The sequence below is a fragment of the Salmo trutta genome, chromosome 29, assembly GCF_901001165.1.
Source record: "Salmo trutta chromosome 29, fSalTru1.1, whole genome shotgun sequence".
NCBI lineage: Eukaryota > Metazoa > Chordata > Actinopteri > Salmoniformes > Salmonidae > Salmo > Salmo trutta.
Window position 1 is genome coordinate 29,458,914 of NC_042985.1, and position 22,645 is coordinate 29,481,558.

A 22,645-nucleotide genomic window follows, 5' to 3' on the forward strand; every position below is an offset into this window, starting at 1 on the left:
TAGGAAATAACAATTAAATGTCATATTGAAAACGAAAGTAACAATTTGTAAGGTCATGGGCTCTAAGGTCTTTTCAGGAGGGTGCGAAGCATCAAGAGCCAGACAGGATTCAGATGCAAGATTGTGTTATTCATTTAGGTGCAGAAGGGCTCATTATTTGGATCCAGCATAATTTATCACACAGCTGAGTTCAGCAGAGCCCATCAAATCAAATCATATCAAATTTTATTGGTCACATACACATATTTAGCAGATGTTATTGCGGGTGTAGCGAAATGACATCCTTTGAAGCGATAGTGTCTGTTTCTAATGTGTTCTTGGAGTATCAGAATGTAATAACAACAGAGAAGCTGTTGAGGAGAAAAGCAGGAAACCTTAATGTCTCAAAATACCCAGATTACTTTTCCTGCTGAATGCATTGGCTCAGGATGTTCTTTCCAACACAGCTATCCAGCCTTCATGTCTGGGACAAAGAGTGAATATTATAGCAGTGTAAAACCAGCTCTCTTTGTTTTAGTGACATTTATTGCAAACGTCCAGTTCAACAATGGCATCTAGTTCATACAACACTATTGCCTATCCAGTTTGTTATTTTCATCAAAGCATATGACCCTTCATCAGACAAAAATGTGTAATCAAGGTATTACACGTATTATTATTAGCCTTAGTATATTCAAAACGATATAGTTGTGTATGAAGAATTTGAGATGTACAAAATATTATATTTTATGAAAATTGACGAGCACCACAGGTGTTTAATATACTGTATGCTTGCGTTCAACTTAAAGGGTTAAATAAAGGTTAAATAATAAAACATTTAAATAAAGGGTTAACATTACCCAGCGGTGGGGGTCGGGGGCAAACACTTTTCTTACGCGTGACATCATACTGGACAAAGCACCATATGGGAGTGGTTTCTTAGAATCGAATGAATCCTCCTGAATGTAAGGTTTTTCAATTCCTGTAGCCGAACTATTACTTTCTAAAGTCAAAAGGGTTTAAGGGAACACTATTAGCTGTTATTTTGTATAACAAATCACTGCCGCTGGATGGTTGGTGATTCATAAGTTGCGTTCCCCTAACATGGTAAGTTTTCACATTATTTTTTATTTACATTAGTCAAAGAAAATTAAGTGAAACGTGGTGTAGTAACCATGTAATAACGCGTCGTTTCGATTTTCTGTTGATTTTGAGAATGAGCCACGAACATTTCGTTGTGCTTGCAGATGTAAGCAACAGCTGGAGTGAATGAAGCAGAAACGCCGCATGATTGGATATATGGCTACTACTGCATCTTATTCGAACAAAAGACAATAGACTCGTTTAAGAAACTCATTAACAATTAATACACTGTTAAGTAACTTTGGTTTAAGTCTCAGTAAGTTAATGTCCCAATAGCGGTTTTGTATATCACATTTTACCAAAGCACTTAGCTAGATCTCTTCTTAAATGACAAACAGACAAATTCAGGTAGGTTTATCCCCATTTCGTTCTGCTTGCTTCCGTTTAAGAAATGTTTTTCAACATAATTGGCAGAATGAATACACCTCTCATCACCCGCACACACAGTTCACTTTCATAGCAGCCACATACAAACAGCATCATTACTTTGCTCATTGTATAATTCCTTCTCGCATCTACACACTCTCCTCCTCTCATCTTTTCCCTTCGCTTGTGGACTTCAGTGCACAACACAACAGCTGTCTGTGACCAGGCAATATAACCTTTCCAAGCCAAACCTTAACCATAACCGCTTACCGCTACACACAGCCTACCTCGTTGTCACCATATTAGCTAACGTCATAGTCAACATAGCTACTAGTAAACCCGCTACAATCATGCAGTACATTGTACAGTCAGCAAGCAGTTTAGCAGTTACACCAGCATGCCCTGGTGGCAATAAATGAATAAAACCAAAAGCATACCTTGACATGGAAGAGTTCCAGTGTTGGATAGCCATAGCTAGCTAGGTAACATAAATAGCATTCCTCTGTTAGAGCCAGGTGTTTGAGTAGGCTAAACTAGCTAGCTGCATTAGCTAGCTAAGTAAGTGAAAGTGAAGGTGAAAAATACAATGAAATATAGCTATCTCTCTCTGATGCTCCTTCTTAATTTTTGAAGAAATGAATTTGGTCAAAACTGTTCAACTATTGTCTTTATCGCTCTCTTTGAGTCAACTACTCACCACATTTTTTTCACTGCAGTGCTAGCTAGCGGTAGCTTATGATTTCAGTATTAGATTCATTTTCTGATCCTTTGATTGAGTGGACAACAGGTCAGTTCATGCTGCAAGAGCTCTGATAGGTTGAAGGACATCCTCCGCAAGTTGTCATAATTACTGTGTACTGTAAGTCTATGGAAGGTGGTGAGAACCTTAAGCCTCCTAGGTTTTGTACTGAAGTCAATGTACCCAGAGTAGGACGAAAATAGCTATCCTACGGCTACACCATGGTGCTACCCCTGAGAGTGCTGTTGAGGCTATTGTAGACCATTGCAAAACAGTGTGTTTTAATCAGTTATTTGGTAACTTGAATATATTTAGTATAGTTGTATCTAAAAATAATAACTTTTTAATGTTTCACAATTTTTATTTATCTGAAATTCACTGAGTAGGATGGACCTCCCCTTCCTCCTCTAAGGAGCATCCACTGCTCCAAACTTAATTATAGACTGTAAAGCTTGATAATAACATGATTGTCTTGTTTTGAGACAAAAGACCTTCCCACCGGCTAGACACAGGTTGAATCAACAGTGTTTCCACGTCATTTCAATGAAATTGTGTTGAACAAACGTGGAATAAACATTGAAGATGGCGTGGGAGAAGAAAGCAGACGTTTTACGTGCGCCCAGCCGATTGTGCTTTTTGTTTATTTATTTGCGTTGTTTGTAACTTTTTTTACATTTTTTTTTTTTACTTATGACAGAAAATAACTTCTAGACATCAGGACTGCGATTACTCACCACGGACTAGCAGAATACTTTTTTTCCTTTCACGACTCTGATGAGCCCGATGCGAAGGATATACTACTTCCTCGGGAACAGGCCCCGATCCCCTTGATCTGCGTGAAGAGGAGGCGGAGAAAGAAGGGCCGAAGGGCAGGCTGCATTCTGAGAATTCGTAGGCGATCAAATAAACCCCACTTCCCTCCATTCTGCTAGCAAATGTGCAATCCTTGGAGAATAAAATTGCAGAGTTACACGGAAGATGAAACTACCAACGGGACATTAAAAACTGTAACATCTTATGTTTCACGGAGTCGTGGCTGAACGACGACAATATCAACATACAGCTGGCTGGTTATACGATGTACCGGCAGGATAGAACAGCGGCGTCTGGTAAGACAAGGGGCGGCAAACTATGTATTTTTGTAAATAACAGCTGGTGCACGATATCTAAGGAAGTCTCGAGCTATTGCTCGCCAGAGGTAGAGTATCTCATGATAAACTATTGACCACACTACCTACTGAGAGTTTTCATCTGTATTCTTTGTAGCTGTTTACATACCACCACAGTCAGAGGCTGGCACTAAGACAGCATTGAATGAGCTGTATTCTGCATAAGAAAACAAGGAAACGCTCACCCAGAGGCTCCTAGTAACCAGGGACTTTAATGCAGGGAAACTTAAATCCGTCTTAACAAATTTCTATCAGCATGCTAAATGTGCAACCAGAGGAAAAATAACTCTGGACCACCTATACTCCACACACAGAGACAAATACAAAGCTTTCTCTCGCCCTCCATTTAGCAAATCTGACCACAATTCTATCCTCCTGATTCCTGCTTACAAGCAAAAATCTAAGCAGGAAGCACCAGTGACTAGATCAATAAAAAAGTGGTGATGAAGCAGATGCTAATCTACAAGACTGTTTTGCTAGCACATACTAGAATATGTTCCGGGATTCCTCCGATGGCAGTGAAGAGTACACCACATCAGCCATTGGCTTCATCAATAAGTGCATCGATGACGTCGTCCCCACAGTGACCGTACGTACAAACCCCAACCAGAAATCATGGATTACAGACAGCATCTGCACTGAGCTAGAGCTGTCGCTTTCAAGGAGCAGGACTCTAACCCGGAAGCTTATAAGAAATCCCGCTATGCCCTCCGACGAACCATCAAACAGGTAAAGCATCAATACAGGACTAAGATCGAATCGTACTACACCAGCTCTGACGCTCGTCGGATGTGACAGGGCTTGCAAACCATTACAAACTACAAAGGGAAGCACAGATGAGAGCTGCCCAGTGACACGAGCCTACCAGACAAGCTAAACTACTTCTATGCTCGCTTCGAGGCAAATAACACTGAAACATGCATGAGAGCACCAGCTGTTCCGGAAGACGGTCTCCGCAGCCGATGTGAGTAAGACCTTTAAACAGGTCAACATTCACAAGGCCGCAGGGCCAGAAAGATTACCAGGACGTGTACTGCGAGCATGCGCTGACCAACTGGCAAGTGTCTTCACTGACATTTTCAACCTCTCCCTGTCCGAGTCTGTAATACCAACATGTTTTAAGCAGACCACCATAGTGCCTGTGCCAAAGAACACTAAGGTAACCTGCCTAAATGACTACCGGCCCGTAGCACTCACGTCTGTAGCTAAGAAGTGCTTTAAAAGGCTGGTCATGGCTCACATCAACACCATCATCCCAGAAACCCTAGACCCACTCCAATTTGCATACATCCCCAACAGATCCACAGATGATGCAATCTCTATTGCACTCCACACTGCCTTTTCCCACCTGGACAAAAGGAACACCCATGAGAGAATGCTATTCATTGACTACAGCTCAGCGTTCAACACCATAGTGTACTCAAAGCTCATCAATAAGCTAAGGATCCTGGGACTAATCACCTCCCTCTGCAACTGGATCCTGGACTTCCTGACAGGCCGCCCCCAGGTGGTAAGGGTAGGTAACAACACATCTTCCATGCTGATCCTCAATACAGGGGCCCCTCAGGGGTGCATGCTCAGTCCCCTCCTGTACTCCCTGTTCACTCATGACTGCATGGCCAGGCATGACTCCAACACCATCATTAAATTTGCCGATGACACAACAGTCACCGACAACGATGAGACAGCCTATAGGGAGGAGGTCAGTGACCTGGCCGTGTGCTGCCAGGACAACAACCTCTCCCTCAATGTGATCAAGTCAAAGGAGATGATTGTGGACTACAGGAAAAAGAGGACCGGGCACGCCCCCATTCTCATCGATGGGGCTGCAGTGGAGCAGGTTGAGAGCTTCAAGTTCCTTGGTGTCCACATCACCAACAAACTAACATGGTCCAAGCACACCAAGACAGTTGTGAAGAGGGAAAGACAAATCCTATTCCCCCTCAGGAAACTGAAACGATTTGGCATGGGTCCTCAGATCATCAAAAGGTTCCATCGAGAGCATCCTGACTGGTTGCATCACTGCCTGGTATGGCAACTGCTCGGTCTCCGACCAGAAGGCACTACAGAGGGTAGTGCGAATGGCCCAGTACATCACTGGGGCCAAGCTTCCTACCATCCAGGACCTCTATACCAGGTGGTGTCAGAGGAAGGCCCTGCAAATTGTCAAAGACTCCAGCCACCCTAGTCATAGACTGTTCTCTCTGCTACCGCACGGCAAGCGGTACCGGAGCACGAAGTCTAGGTCCAAGAGGCTTCTAAACAGCTTCTACCCCCAAGCCATAAGACTCCTGAACATTTAGTCAAATGGCTACCCAGACTATTTGCATTGCCCCCACTCCCCTTCTTTACACCACAGCTACTCTCTGTTGTCATCTATGCATAGTCGCTTTAATAACTCTACCTACTAGGGATGAAACAGTTACCGGTTTCACGATAAACCACAGTAAAATTCCCAGCGATTAGTATCACCGTTTCAAATAAAAAACTATTTTTTGTGTGAAAACACAGCAGAGGCCATTGCCAGGAGTTTTTTCAGCCTTCTAAGAGGACCAAATCGGAAGTGTGGTCGTATTTTGGGTTTTACAAGAGTGCTGAGGGAAGCTTAATTGAAGATGGTCACCCTGTCTGCAAAACATCCAACAAAAGAAAATCGCTGCGAAAGGGGGCAACACTTCAAATCTCTTGAGTCAGCTTCGTGACCACCACTCACTACTTTATAGTGAATGCAAGGTAAGTTACCTTTTAGCTCAATGCATGATGTGGGGACTTCGGAATGGGGGAAAATGTCATGGTTTGTCTGTCTAACTTGCTAATAGCTTGTCAATAATGTAAACTGAAGTTTTCAGTGTTAGCTACTCTTGTAAAAACACTACACGTTATTCTGCTGATGTATGCGTCGTGTGTTTGCGGACTCTTTGCCCATTGCACACGATAACACGTTATGTAGTTTAGTCACCCAAGCAAAATATTATGTTCATTTAAAATCCGGTAGACGTCGACTTGGTTGTAAAAGTGTTCCAACAGGAGAAACACTATAGACTCCTATACAAGTCTCCTGTATTTATGTCAATTGTTGTGCTCATTGCAATTATTATCACTGTCTTCTTAAGACTCATTTGTATTTCTGCATGGGGTCATTGCATATACTCAATGCAACACAGAAGATAGACTGTGTGTGTGTGTGTAAGTGATTAATTATAATTATAATGTAACAACACTAATAATAATAATACATTTGCTATTCCCTTGTTTACAGAGTGGGCGTGCAGCAGGCAAACCCAGTGATGCTACTGGTCCCTCATCTACAGTTGTGACACAGACACTCGATCAAGCATTTAAAAAGCAGGCTGCTTATGCACCCACATCAAAAAATGCTCAAGACTTCACTGCAGCCCTTTCATATTACATTGCAAAGGACATGATGCCATTTCAAATTGTTGAGAGGCCTGGCTTTCTGAGGCTGATGAAGGTTGCCGTGCCTCACTACAAAGTGAGTGTTGCTAATTTTATTTGCTGTTTGTTAATTTGATTTGCTTACTTAAGGTTGTGTTCATTTAAAGCTGCACTAGGGAAACTTTTACCTCTCATGGCCACATGGTGCCATCTTTAATGTTTATGTTATTATTTTAATGTTTATGCACACAAAAAGTGCTTAGTGCTGCTAATTTTATTTGTTTTTTGTTGGATTTCAATATATACCTTGGTGAAATGATTTCAGTGTGTGTATCAGTACTTTTTGAAAATTTCCAGCACATTTTAACACCTCGATAATACTGATAACCGTGATAATTTTGGTCATTATAATCGTGATATGAAATGTTCATACCGTTTCATCTCTACTACCTACATGTACATACTACCTCGACTAACCGGTACCCCCGCACATTGACTCTATCGGTACCCCACTCTATATAGTCTCGCTATTGATTTTTTACTGCTGCTCTTTAATTACTTTTTAGTTACTTTTATCACTTATTCTCATCCGTATTTTTTTTAAACTGCATTGTCGGTTAGGGGCTCGTAAGTAAGCATTTCACTGTAAGGTCTACACCTGTTGAATTCGGCGCATGTGACTAATACAGTTTGATTTGATTTGATTTGAATGGACATCTGTGACCAGTGGGTGATCTCCTATTTGTTGGAACCGCTGTGGTTGGAACTTGGAACACATAGCAGCATAACCCCATCACAGAGATGGGAGGGAAAAAATGTTCAGGCCCAGGGCAACATAGGGCAAACAACCTGGGTGATTATAAAGTATGATAAGGTCTTCTAGAACAATGGTTCTTAAACTGTGGGGCGTGCCTTTTTAATGAACTTAGTCCGGCTTTTAACTTACTCCCAAAAGTTTTAATAGTAGAAAATACAAGGTGCAATTTCGAAAATTGGGTGGTGCATCAGCAGTTTTCCTCTTATCATGTCAGTCATTGCAGATCTTAGAGAGCTATTTATAACTTGTTAGAAATGTCCAGATCAACTAGGGGTGTTTCCCCATTCTGGAAGGGGGGCCTACCTGAGTGAAAAGGTTTGGGAACCCCTGTTCTAGAATATGACAGGTAACCACCACCAAGAATGACACAATCTGCCTGGATGTCTAGGAATTTCAGTGACTCCCAAACAATGACATACTGTACCTTTCCTGTCATTCATTTCCCTGTAGCAACAATTTGTACTTTTACTTTGTCACTTTTTCCCCACTTACAATCGTTTTTATCAAATAAAAGTTAATTCACCAAGCCGATGTAATGTCATTGTTGTTTTACAGAGGGTTACAATGGAATTATAATTTCTTTACCCATATCTCAATGTCTAAACTTCTATATAAGGCTTTGCTTTTTATTTCTCCTTGAGGGTAGAGTTATCATCAGACCAGTGGTTCAATGCTGCGTTAGAGGACTGGGCTTCAGAACCACTGGTCTGATGCTGCCTATCATATGACTGTCAGAGCAGAGCAGCTGGGCTTTCTTGGCAGGTACAGCATCCTGGAGGGATACGATAGTCTTTGATACTAAGCTGGCTAGAGAGGAAATTATAACCGACGTTGGGGAAAGACAAGAGAAATACTTCATACTTAAAATGGAGGGAAAAGCACGAGCAATATCAGACGTTTTCCAGCAAACACCTTAAGTTTAGGTACTACCATTTGTGTACGTGATACCACAACCTATAAATCCGCAACAAATGTAAATGGATCTGCTGAGTGAAGATAGAGTACAGATTTATTGTACTCGTTAGTGTGCTGAAATAATTCCTGCCTTATACCTGTCTCAGGCTGCAGGTGTGGTCAAATGACTTTGATCTGACCTCTGACATTAAGCTGGCCAAAATAAGTTGGGTAGTGCAGGGAGTGAGGAAAAGGGGGATTTACCAGTCCTGGTGGAGAAGTTAGACAGGGGGAAGGGAAATAACGTTGAGTAGTTCAATACAAAAAAATGGGAATGCCAGAAAGCCTCGACAGACAGTGGCTTTCACACTGCGTACCAGTCATACTCAAGAATGTCTGACTTCATATGGGCTGAGCTAAGTGAAACTGAATAAAACAGGAACTGAACAATGTGTCAGGAAATCTGACTTGTGACTATGAAAAGCTCTTAGGTATGTCATCTGTTTGTTGTAATGTTTTCTATGCATGCCGTGAGGGTATGTTATGACACATACAATGCATCAGCCTTGCCATGAATAGCCAGTGATCAGGACAAATATTTCTAGATAGTGAGCTCCCTAGTCCCTAGTCCTAGCGTGCTAAATTAATTATGGGCAGGCTGGCTTCTGCTGCCTGCTCGACAGCTGTCCAGACCAGAGACACAGACAGACTGACAGACAGCCAGGGTCCAGGGAACAGTCCTATTATGGAAGTAGCTTTGTGTGGAAGTTACCTTTCCACCCGCATCCTTTCTTTCTGCTGAGCTCATCTGGAGACTTCATGGAAAGTCTTTCATCATAGGTTTTCATCTAAGCCAAGGAAGGAAGCTGGTGACCATAGCAGTGTTGATGTGAATCGGAACATTTGGCAATGCACAAACCTGGATAGTTGGAAATGGTTTGTAATTAATTTATTACACATGCATTTAGCTCTCTAACTGTAAGAAGTAGTCTGTGTTTACATTGGTTATGATTGAGTATTTGGTGGGGAATTGTTTCGTTCTATCTCAGTAACGTTGTTTATAGCAGTACAAACCGAAGTGAGTGTCAGAGGCTTCTACTTTTCATCTTTGTGAACAGACAAATCTGGTCACCATAGGTGAAGACTGCATTAACCATACCTCTTAGTGTACCATTCCCTTTTGTGCTGTCTGCTTATGTTGTAGCCTGCCTACCCACAAGCCACCTGATACCACGCCGTCATGTTGAACCCAGTTGGCATTACCCATTATAGTCCTTATTCTCCCCTCACAGCCTCTCTCTCTCTGGGGGTTGTCAGCAGGGTATGCTAGCTGTGTCAGGATTCAGGAAGGGAGGGAGATAGAATAGTGGGCAGGAGAGGGCATGAGTGTTGAGGGAGAATACATTACAGGATATACTGTATGCCAAAGGGAAATGAGGAGTTCAATAACAGAGCGGAAACAGATCTCAGTTTTCCTGGCACAATATGCAATAGAATAACTATACACATAATTCAATTGTATGTAGACAGTATCCTTTTAATCATAATCAGTATTGTCCAGTCTGTGAGGTCTGTGCTATTATAGTATACTGGATAGTTTTAGTATTTTATTTTAATATTGCAAGTACTTTCCCGGGCTTTATAGGAGTATTTCACTAGTTGGTCAGTGTCCACCCCGCCCGTCTATGTACAGTATCCCCAAAACGTTTATATTCACATGATTGCTGTGCCCAGCTGTCATTTTATAGTGTTTATTCTCATTTTCCTTATCCAATTTTATGTGGGTCATGGGTAGTGTATACACACACACACAATCCAGGGTTTCCGTTTTGAAAACGTGGCGCCGGACATTTGACCTGCAGCATTTTAATTTACTGGACATTTGAGACATTTACCTGACCCATAGGCATTGGGTGCGTAACCTGATTAGGGTGTGCCACGGTGCTCAGAATGACAGAAATCACATTTAGATTATGGTAAGTCATATTAACAGAACATGCAAGTCGAGGATGCAATGACGTGTGTCCTTCTTCCCACACAATTTGAAGATGTTAGAATTACTGTCCACATGTACTTTTCCTCGAGTACGAACCGCCAAATCCCAAGTCTATGGATAGAGGGCACGTGAATTTCAAGTTTGGGGAAGCATATTTTCACCATGAAACTGCACCTTTATAATAAAGCATTCCATGCATCATTGCATTTGCGAACTTATGTAAGATATCTTACTATATTTGAAATGTGATGAGTAGATTGGATAGTCATAATTTAGGCTAACAATGTCATATAAATCCCTGTTTGCAAAAAAGACCGGTCAATCATGGCTGAGCACGTATAGCGTAGAGGCGTGGGCTATAGGGTATGTAAGATACGTTTCTTATTTCATTGCATGGGAAAAACACATTTTATGCATTTCTTCTACACTTTAAAGTATATGACTGGAGACATTAGCAGAATCTTTTTTAATACGACAAATTACAGGGTAGCCTGCTCTGCTGACACTGATAAACAGATCAATAAAAGTGACGTCCATATAACGGGCCTATGAGAAGGGGAGACACAAATAGAATATGACGTCCATCTAAACTGGAGGAGGAAATGATTGTCCAAAAACAAAATGTTAACTACGGGATCGGTGTCCCTATACCGGGACGGTTGAGCTAACGTGCGCTAATGTGATTAGCATGACGTTGTAAGTAACAAAAAATGATGTTACTCTATCTGCACTGTCCAATTTACAGTAGCTATTACAGTGAAAAAATACCATGCTATTGTTTTAGGAAAGTGCACAATAACAACAAACTTTTATCACGGCAACTGGTTTGATACATTCACCTCTGAAGGTAAATAATGTACTTACATTCAGTAATCTTGCTCTGATTTTTCATCCATAGGGTCCCAGAGATAAAATGTTTTGTTTGATAAAATCAAGTTTTATATTCAAATGTAGGAACTGGGTTCTACAGTTTGAACCTCTGCTGTATCTGGTTTCAGGAAGAGTAGCTGCTGCTTTTGCAACAGCAAATGGAGATCCTAATAAAATAGCAAATACTGAATACACCCACCCTGCCCGGCCCGGCCATCTAGATGTGTGAAAGTTAGTGAACTGTATAAGATAATGATCCATCATGTATGACATTCCTGGGAGAGGGTAAACTTAAATGTTGTATTACCATATCATCAATTGACCAATTCGGTACATTGGCAGACTTGATACAAAATATTGTCCAGTATGGCAATGCTTCACTGGATCATTCTGAAACTTTGCACACACACGGCTGCCATCTAGTGGACAAAATCTAATTTGCTCCTAAACTGCAATATTATATGATGGCCTTTCTATTGTATTTCAAAGATAATAAAATAAAAATATATATATTTTTCGGCTTTTCAGTTTTGTTTTAGGCCAAAAGCCAGCTATTACTGGCTATTGGAAACCCTGACACACACACACACACACACACACACACACACACACACACACACACACACACACACACACACAGTGTCTCTGCCTTCTCACACCAATAGAGTGGTGGAAGACAGGAGACAGTTTTGTGTGGTAGGAGTCAGTAGAGTTCTAATGTTTTCCCATTGGTGGGCGTCCTGAAGCCACTAGACGAATAACTCGGCTGTTTCCTGTCAGAATGGAAGTTCCCTTCACTCAGCTCTAATGACCTGAAAGAAATGCCTTGTACTTTTACTCGCTCTCTTTCTCTCTCTCCCTATCTCTCCCTCTCTATCAATTCCATTTCAATTTCAATTTAAGGGCTTTATTGGCATGGGAAATATATGTTAACATTACAAATTAACAGTAAACATTATACTCACAAAAGTTCCAAAAGAATAAAGACATTTCAAATGAAAATAAATAAACATAAATATGGGTCGTATTTACAATGGTGTTTGTTCTTCAATGCTTGCACTTTTCTTGTGGCAACAGGTCGCAATCCAGCTCTCTCTCTCTCTTTCTCTCTCTCTCTCTCTCTCTGCCTTTCTCTCTCTCTCTCCCTCACTCTCCTCTCGCTCTCTCTTTTTTATTTCTCTTTCTATCTGTCTCTTTCTCTCTCTTTCCCTCTCTCTTGCAGGATTTCCCACAGCACACGCGCTGGTTTAATGTTTGATTTAGTTGACATGAGCAGTAGCTGTTTGCACTCCCCTGTCTTTCTTTTGATGATTTCTTGTCTGAAGTGTTATATTTAAATGAATTGGGCCAGAGTGAATCGGATCATGTCTCTGTGTTTGTTTCCACAGTGCTGTGCCTGACGAGGCTGACCCGCGCTACCGAGACCCCCAGGAAGACCATGCTGTCCCTCCTGCTGCCCACTCTGCTTGCTGTGCAAGCTCTCGGTGGGTGGTGTCCCTCTGTCCCCCTCCACAGCCCGCCATTACCCAGAGATCAAAGCTACCACCAAGTGTAATTCCACCGCCATCTAAACAATACGCTCAACAGGGCTTTTTAGTCATTCCCTTCAAAGAAATTACAAGGAAGACAAAACAACAGCTCAAATAAATATCCTTAACAGTGCAAAAAAGTAAAGACAATGAAAACTTTACAGAACGGGAACATTTAGAACGTTATGACTTAATAGACGGAAGATTAGATTTGGACAGGAAAATTGGTTGGGTTTGTCCTTCTCTAGCCAGAGCTAGAATGGAGCCCTGGGGTAGTTAGTAGGGTGAGGTCCTGCCTGAGAAGAAACTTGCAAAGAGTGTAGTTTTTCTCCAGTGAGTCAGAGAGTGTGGTGGGGGAGTCAGCCTCTCGTGTTCCAGTAAGAAGGGGGAGTTGTGGTTGGTGTAGCCTGGGCACTAGGCAGCGGGGTTGTTGTGGTGCTCAGGGCAGTGTGCTGGAGTCAGCAGTCAGACAGAGACTCTGAGAGTGAGAGAGCTAGGAGCAGGGCTTCATTAGGGCCTAGCACTGTTCCAGTTAATGGGTCTCTGGCCTGCTCATTACTGGCTGTGGCGGCTCCCTCGGCCCTCTCGCTGGGAGGCGAGAGGCGTCTCGGACCGATTCTGTGTATCTCTTTAAGTTGTAGTTAATAATGTTTTTACCTCACAAACTTTATGATTGTCCTTTATTTACTTACTGGAATTTACTGTTGAATTAAGGATTTACAGTATTAGGTAACACTGTACAGCATGTTTTAGTTCATACTCTTAAGTTATGTGCTTTGAAAGTCTGTCGATAAAGACAAACTGTCATGTGGAAATAGTGAGTGGGTGTGCACATGTGTATGTGCTGATGTGTGTGTGTCTGTATCTGTGTGTGAGACCTGGGGTCCTCTGTTGTCTCTAGTAGGACTCTGATTAGGATTATAGGCCCTTGCTAATCCCACTTGTCTTCTACAGTGTCTCTCCTCTACTCCGCCATTAAATAACCGTATCAGTGTCACTCCTGTGCTGCACCATTAAATACCCCTATCTCCACACAGGATTACACTCTGAGGCTGCCACATTGCCGCTGCACTCTCCCAAGACAACCTCTAGTTGAGTACAGAGGTAGAGTCCCCGTCTAAGCTGTTGGTGTGTAACATTGTCTTGGTGCGTAAAATAAGAAAATGTTGCTTGGCACAGCTGTTGTCAGTTCTTCTGCAGAGGGACTCGTCCCCAATGGATTTGTTGCTTAATGTGGCGGTGACAGGTTTCTTTGTTTCAGTATACATATACACTGAGTATACATGACATAAACTGACCAGGTGAAAGCTATGATCCCTTATGGATGCCACTTGTTAAATCCACTTCAATCAGTGTAGATGAAGGGGAGGAGACAGGTTAAAGAAGGATTTTTAAGCCTTGAGACAATTAAGACATAGATTGTGTATGTGTGCCATTCAGAGGGTGAATGGGCAAGACGCAAAATGTAAGTGCCTTTGAACGGGATATGGTAGTAGGTACCAGGCGCACCGGTTTGTGTCAAGAACTGCAACGCTGCTGGGTTTCCCGTGTGTATCAAGAATGGTCCACCACCCAAAGGACATCCAGCCAATTTGACACAACTGTGGGAAGCATTGGAGTCAACATGGGCCAGCATCCCTGTGGAGTGCTTTCGACATGTTGTAGAGTCAAAGGTGTCCCTAATGTTTGCTATACTTAGTGTACTTTTAATGCAAATCAAATCTAATTTTATTGGTCACATACACATTGTTAGCAGATGTTATTGCGAGTGTAGCGAAATGCTTATGCTTCCAGATCCGACAGTGCAGCAGTATCTTACAGGTAATATCTAACAATTCCACAACAAAACCTAATATCTAACAGTGACAGACAGAGCTGCTAAGATGCAATAGATAGTATAGAATAGATAGTGTAGTAAACATTATACTGTATAGATATATGAGATCAGTAATGCGAGATATGTAAATATTCTTAAAGTGGCATTATTAAAGTGACAAGTGTTCCATTTATTAAGATGGCCAATGATATCAAGTCTGTAGGTAGGCAGCCGCCTCTCTGTGCTAGTGGTGGCTGTTTAACAATCTGATGGCCTTGAGATAGAAGCTGTTTTTCAATCTCTCTGTCCCAGCTTTGATGCACCTGTACTGACCTCTCCTTTTGGATGGAAGCGGGGTGAACAGGCAGTGGCTTGGGCCTTCCTGTGACATCGGGTGTTGTAGGTGTCCTGGAAGGCAGGTAGTTTGCCCCCGGTGATGCGTTGCGCAGATTGAACCACCCTCTGGAGAGCCCTGCGGTTGTGGGCGGTGCAGTTGCCATACCAGGCGGTGAAACAGCCCGACAGGATGCTCTCGATTGTGCACCTGTAAAAGTTAGTGAGGGTTTTCGGTGACAAGCCACATTTTTTCAGCCTCCGGAGGTTGACTTCTTCACCACACGGCCTGTGTGCGTGGACCATTTCAGTTTGTCGGTGATACATACACCGAGGAACTTAAAACTTTTCACCTCCACTGCTGTCCCGTGGATGTGGACGAGGGGTGCTCTCTTTGCTGTTTCCTGAAGTCCACGATCATCTCTTTTGTTTTGCTGATATTGAGTGAGAGGTTCTTTTCCTGAGCCACACTCCGAGGGCCCTCACCTCCTACCTGTAGGCTGTCTCGTCATTGTTGGTTATCAAGCCTACCACTGTCGTCTGCAAACTTGATGATTGAGTTGGAGGCCGTTAATAACCCTGAATTTCACTAGACTAGTAGCAGTACTCTCAGTGGGGTTGTTCTGAGGTAACAGGCAAGCAACAGCAGCAGCACAGTAAGTAGGCCTAGCATCCAGGCTCCATAAGCAGCGTTAGCAGCTGAGAGGCAGTAGAGCCAGTAGTGTAAAGCAGAAGCATTAACAGGATGCTGTCTGGCTAATTGCTTGTTGTCATGCTCTCTGTTCTGTCAGCACTGCCACCAGCCTGCCAGGCCTCTGCCATTTGCTGCGGCTTGCGCCCACCTGCCCGCTCTTAGCATCTCCATGTTAAAAGGGAAATTGTATTCATGCAAATGAAGAAATGGCAAGCTGACCTGGATTCAGTTTTAATGACTAGAGCTGGGAGGAAATTCTAATGAATTAGCATAATTGAATAGATCACATCTAGTGTGGCAGTCAGAGAGCGGCAGACATTATGGCAAGGCCCTGAAGCGTGTAAATATCCTGCTCACGCCCGCATCTCTGGTGTACCCTTTGAGGTCTGCTAACTAGGAATGCCCTCTCCCTGTCCTCCTTTTCTCTTCACAGCAATTGATTCTGTAGAGAGGGGACTCTTTGGCCCGCGCAGAAATTCAATTTCGGGTTATTACCCCATATCAGTGATGTTCTTGCTAATTTGATTGTGGCCAGTGAAGTATCCTTTTAAAAACAATCGGGGACAGGCTCGACAAAGATTGCTTCCGCTGCGATGCATACATAATGCCCAGTCAGTCTGCTAGCAGGTTGGCTACTGCACTGAGCTGCTGGCCCCTCGCTCTCTCTCCACGCTCACTCTGCACTGTAGCCTAGCCATTTAAACAGAGTGCATTACCCATCAAGCACCTCATGATTATTTGAACAAGTCCTAAAAAAGCTATCTTGTGGGATCGCTTAAACATTGATGCGGGTAACGTGCGGAGATTGCAGTTCTGCGTAGTGAGCGCTGAGCGGGACCTGGGGGCTGCTGGGGCCTGGAGCCAAATATCTTTGTGTTTAGTGGGCTGTGATGAACAGGATGAATGACCCACCACCACCGCTCTGATCTGTGCCTGGAAAGCAGCATCCTTGCTTGGTGCTGAGTAAGAAGCTTCCCTGCCTGACACACAGAGAGAGGAGACACTTACCTACAGGTTGTTACCACAGTTACCGGGTGCTTCTATGGTTACAGGGCCCCGAGTGAGGTCATTGTGTCTCAGGAGAGGCGGGGTCAGGTGTTGCCATGGTTACAGGGCCCCGAGTGAGTTCACTGTGTCTCAGCAGAGGCGGGGTCAGGTGTTGCCATGGTTACAGGGCCCTGAGTGAGGTCACTATGTCTCAGGAGGAGACGGGCTCAGGTTAACATCCAGACACACAGCCCCAGCCACTGAGCCTTTAACCTCTTAACCCCCTGCATTAATGTAGACATCCACTGCTCCCCGACCCCTTCATAAGGCAGAACAAAATTACAGCCTGAGATTTGAGCAAGGACTCTGCCCTCCCAGACATGGTTTTGGTTATTACCAGGGCCAGCAGGTGTCAAACACTTGTCTATCTGAGGGATTAGAACCCAAACCTTTGCCATCCCTACGATAATACAGTTTGGCTTTCTGATCAACTTAGCTTGGTTTTTCTGTAATCGTATGCATAGCGTATAGACTCACCTTAACCCCAGTCATTTGGATTAAGCTGCACAAACTCAAATCCACCCCACCCCCTCCTGCTGGGATGGATTTGCTCCTATGGCTCGCTCCTCATACTCATCCCAGGTTGTGTTCTCTCTCTTCTCTCTCAGGCAGGTGGTGGAGGAAGGTTAGGCTTGTCCTTATCTCCCAGGCAGCTCCTCTGCAACTGGCCCCCATTATCTGCCTGTCAGAGCCCATTAACAGCTTATTGACGGGATATGAGACCAGCTCCCCCTGATAAAGCACCCGCCCGCCCTGTCTGTGGAGAGAAGAAGATGGAGAGAGCATAAACGACAAATGAGAGAGGGAGAGAGAGGGAGAAAGAGAGATAGACAGACAGAGTCAGGAGAAAGGAAGCGTGGTGCATCTTGATTTATTACGTTGCTGAAAATAAGCAACCGGAGCTCCTGTCTGCTCCACTAGCTATCTGCACCTCATATATCTCTCACAGACAGAGATGGCTTTCACACTATGATGACTGTAGCCCAGATATGGGGAGACAGTGTTAAATTGGTAAATGTCATGAGTGACCCCATTATTCAAGGCTCAGAGACCTACATAATCCCCTCCATTTTGTGTCTCTCTTTCAGGAAGGGAGGAAAGGCTCAGCTTTAGAATAGATTCCCTATGTGTCGTGAGGGCTAATTCCGAGCAGTGTTAAGCTTACCATGTCTAAACTACTACTACATTTCTCAATGTATTCCAGATGTTGGTTTTTATTTGTGTTCCCCTGGACATATTTGAAAGGTTTTGGGCTTGGACAGTGTGATTTAGAAAGGCTTTAGTTGGCATGTTTGAACAACAACATTTACGGAAAGAATAGCTGTTGTGAAAGGGCACTAAGCATCTGTGAACTTCCTGTTCTTTTGATATTCAGGTGGGTCATTCGTGTAAAGACCAACAAGCCTGCAGCTGCAGTACTTTTGTCCACCCAATGGGGGCATTATTGCCACAGCTTTTTAAGCAGCTCACTACTTAGCCAGACAGAACACTAACTACACTGCCTTTGTGTGTTTACTTAGTTAAGTCAATATTACCACCGCAATTTGCCTTCCAGTGTATGTATGTCTGTGCACTCTTATCATGGCTGTTCCTTTATGCCACGTTCGACAAAGGAGCTTTACCATATCTCTGAACATGTGTACCTAAGATCTTCTAATGAACAGTAGTACTGGTAGCTCTGCCATCTGTTATCAAGCAGGGGTAATTTAACCTCTGTGTAAGGTGCCTATTGGCCTAGTAGGTGATAACATATGTGCTGTTCAATGTTATTAAGCACAGTTCACTTGACACTGAGTTCTACTGTGTGTTTTAAATGTAACTAGGCAAGTCAGTTAAGAACACAGTTTTATTTACAATGACAGCCTACAAGGGAACACTGGGTTAACTGCCTTGTTCAGGGGCAGAACAGCAGATTTTTACCTTGTCAGCTCTGGGATTTGATCCAGCAACCTTTCAGTTACTGGCCTAACGTTCTAACCACTAGGCTACCTGCCACCCCTTTATTGGAGAAGCAGTTATGAACCAGGGTTATTGAACAGTGTGGGTTATTGCATCAGGAGCTGGAGGGAGATGGAAGTTGTGGTCTTATTGAAGCCCTTGTGTTTAACAGCCCAGGTTATTAAAGGGATCCGGTTATTACAGGTTTCGGTATTTCTGTTTAGGGTTGTGTTCCATTGACCAGGGTCAACTGAATGGCAATGGAACATCAACACTGAATGTGTAGGCTATGTATTGCATTCTACTAGATGTGGATATGGGGGTACATTCTATTGAACCGAGGGAATTCAACTTTAGTGATCGCAAGCAGAGTGAGATGTTAATGTGTTTGTGTGTGCCTGCGTGTAGGTGTGTGTGTGGGTGTCACTGAACACGGTGATTGGGACCTGAATGTTGTGGAGCAGTACTATGACAGTGGATATTGTAGTGTCAGAATGCCCTGTGTCTCAGACTGACTCTCACAGTGCTGTGGAGCTGTCAGGAGCCAGGACTGAGCTGAATAACAATGCCCTCTGCTTGTGTGTGTGTGTGTGTGTGTGTGTGTGTGTGTGTGTGTGTGTGTGTGTGTGTGTGTGTGTGTGTGTGTGTGTGTGTGTGTGTGTGTGTGTGTGTGCACCTGCCTGCGTCTGGAGGACGGAGGTGAGATGTCACTGCCGCTGTGGCTAAGGAATTTGTTTACCAAGAGTCATGTTGTGTCACCTTGTCAGCTGCCTATGTATGAAGCCTGTGGTTCTCCTCCCAGCCCCTGTCAGCCTGCTGCCTGCCATGCTGCTTCACACTCAGCAGGCCCCTCAGACCCTCTGCTCCACTCATCTGTATAGCTTAGTTTAGCACTAGCCAGGGCTAATCTGTACTAGCAGGGATATCCGTGCAGCGAACCATTCACTTTCCGGGTGGCTCTCTAGTAGGGCTGGGAATTGCCAGGGACCTCACGATACGATATTATCACCATACTTAGGTGCCGATACGATATGTATTGCGATTCTCACGATTCTATATGGATTGCGATTCAATACTGGGATTTTATTATGATTCCATGGTCCAGACATATTGCTCACCATATGTCTGCTGCAGAGGGATGAGAGAGAGCCATGTGAAAAATAGTTTTCAAATAAAAGTGCTGAAAACACTACTATCCTGATATGGAACTGTGTAGATTTTTCCCCCATCACTACTCTTGAGGCTGCATCTGTACTGGTGAGCTTAACACTAGGCTAGCCAGGGCCCAGTGACAGCATCACTGTTATCTTGAGCTGAGGTAGGGGTTGAAGAGACAGATTAGGGGAGCGGAGGGGATGAGGGGAGTGAGTGATGTAAATATCCAACAGGGCCATTGCTAGCTTGCCTGCCTACCTGCCTCTTCCACCCTGCCTGTATGTCTGCCCTCCTTCCTCCCTGCCTGCCTACATGTCTGCATGTTTGGCGCTCCGCTCTGAGGGAAGAGTGCCAGCCAGCGCTCACGGGGCTTTAATGAGTTTATTTCATGTCAGCTGTGAAGGTGCACGGCTCTGTCTCTCTCACAGGCACTCAAACAGAGCCGGGCCCATAAACACAAAGTGCAGGGTGTAAATCTGCCCTGCCGTCCCCTCCCTCCACCACTCTCTGCTCTGAGCATCTCTTTATCGCCTCTCAGGGGCCGGGGAGAGCCCTTAACCCTCCTCCCTCAAATAGGGAGACACCACCTCTCACAATACACTTTTTCAACCACAACCTCCGAGACCAAATGTTTTATTTAACTAGGTAAGTTAGTTAAGAACAAATTCTTATTTACAATGACGGCCGACCGGGGAACAGTGGGTTAACTGCCTTGCTCAGGGGTAGAACGACAGATTTTTACCTTGTCAGCTCGGGGATTCAATCCAGCTACCTGACAAAGAAATGATCAGTCTATAATTTTAATGGTAGGTTTATTTGAACAGTGAGAGACAGAATAACAACAACAAAAAAATCCAGAAAAACTTATGTCAAAAATGTTCGAAATTGATTTGCATTTCAATGCGGGAAATAAGTATTTTACCCCCTCTCAATCAGAAACATTTCTGGCTCCCAGGTGTCTTTTATACAGGTAACGAGCTGAGATTAGGAGCACACTCTTAAAGGGAGTGCTCCTAATCTCAGTTTGTTACATGTATAAAAGACACCTGTCCACAGAAGCAATCAATCAATCAGATTCCAAACTCTCCACCATGGCCAAGACCAAAGAGCTCTCCAAGGATGTCAGGGACAAGATTGTAGACCTACACAAGGCTGGAATGGGCTACAAGACCATCGCCAAGCAGCTTGGTGAGAAGGTGACAACAGTTGGTGCGATTATTCGCAAATGGAAGAAACACAAAAGAACTGTCAATCTCCCTCGGCCTGGGGCTCCATGCAAGATCTCACCTCGTGGAGTTGCAATGATCATGAGAATGGTGAGGAATCAGCCCAGAACTACACGGGAGGATCTTGTCAATGATCTCAAGGTAGCTGGGACCATAGTCACCAAGAAAACAATTGGTAACACACTACGCCGTGAAGGACTGAAATCCTGCAGCGCCCGCAAGGTCCCCCTGCTCAAGAAAGCACATATACATGCCCGTCTGAAGTTTGCCAATGAACATCTTAATGATTCAGAGGACAACTGGGTGAAAGTGTTGTGGTCAGATGAGACCAAAATGTAGCTCTTTGGCATCAACTCAACTCGCCGTGTTTGGAGGAGGAGGAATGCTGCCTATGACCCCAAGAACACCATCCCCACCGTCAAACATGGAGGTGGAAACATTATGCTTTGGGGGTGTTTTTCTGCTAAGGGGACAGGACAACTTCACCGCATCAAAGGGACGATGGACGGAGCCACGTACCGTCAAATCTTGGGTGAGAACCTCCTTCCCTCAGCCAGGGCATTGAAAATGGGTCGTGGATGGGTATTCCAGCATGACAATGACCCAAAACACACGGCCAAGACAACAAAGGAGTGGCTCAAGAAGAAGCACATTAAAGTCCTGGAGTGGCCTAGCCAGTCTCCAGACCTTAATCCCATAGAAAATCTGTGGAGGGAGCTGAAGGTTCGAGTTGCCAAACGTCAGCCTCGAAACCTTAATGACTTGGAGAAGATCTGCGAAGAGGAGTGGGACAAAATCCCTCCTGAGATGTGTGCAAACCTGGTGGTCAACTACAAGAAACGTCTGACCTCTGTGATTGCCAACAAGGGTTTTGCTACCAAGTACTAAGTCATGTTTTGCAGAGGGGTCAAATACTTATTTCCCTCATTAAAATGCATATCAATTTAGTTTTTGACATGTGATTTTCTGGATTTTTTTGTTGTTATTCTGTCTCTCACTGTTCAAATAAACCTACCATTAAAATCATAGACCAATTATAGATAATTTCTTTGTCAGTGGGCAAACATACAAAATCGGCAGGGGATCAAATACTTTTTTCCCTCACTGTAATACAGTATTTGTGCTAACTGTGTTGTGTTTGTTGGAGATATCTAGAAGTTAAAAGCAGAAACAATACCAGTTTGCCCAATCCGTGTTTCACCTCTGAAGGAATAGGATATCAGATGCTTACTCACAGTTTCCATGACGTCAGAGCTAAAAGCCCCTCCCCCTGGGTGCAGTGAAGTGGGTGTGAAACGCTGTGCTCTCCTGCTGCTCTCAGTCTGTCTGTGAATGTCTGTCAGTGTGTTAACATGCTGCACCAATGTCCTGCTGCACCCTTACCAGACCGGCACCAGGAAGAGGGTCACTGGTTAGAGGAGGGAGAAAGAGATTGAGGGAGAGAGGGATGATTACCTATCTCTTCCCTGACTTGGGCCCTGTCCTGAGTTAGGGGATTAGCGATGGGCTGCAGTGCTCTCCCCTCCTGGATTGTTTCC

The 22,645-nt window shown here is 43.9% G+C and overlaps 1 protein-coding gene across 2 annotated transcripts in view; it reads left to right on the forward strand.

The window, feature by feature from the left end:
• Positions 1 to 891: 891 nt before the first annotated feature.
• The window catches only part of LOC115167340 (CD276 antigen-like), a 71,532-nt gene continuing 49,778 nt past the window's right edge, over positions 892 to 22,645 (forward strand). Inside the window, exons 1-2 of one of the 2 annotated variants that reach the window (XM_029721684.1) lie at positions 892 to 1,086; positions 12,758 to 12,853. In XM_029721684.1, the coding sequence (XP_029577544.1) occupies positions 12,808 to 12,853 (46 nt within the window). In that variant the 5' untranslated portion in view covers positions 892 to 1,086; positions 12,758 to 12,807. Of the gene's footprint in view, positions 1,087 to 9,269; positions 9,440 to 12,757; positions 12,854 to 22,645 lie in introns of those variants that run through there. The other variant, XM_029721685.1, reaches the window with a different exon arrangement.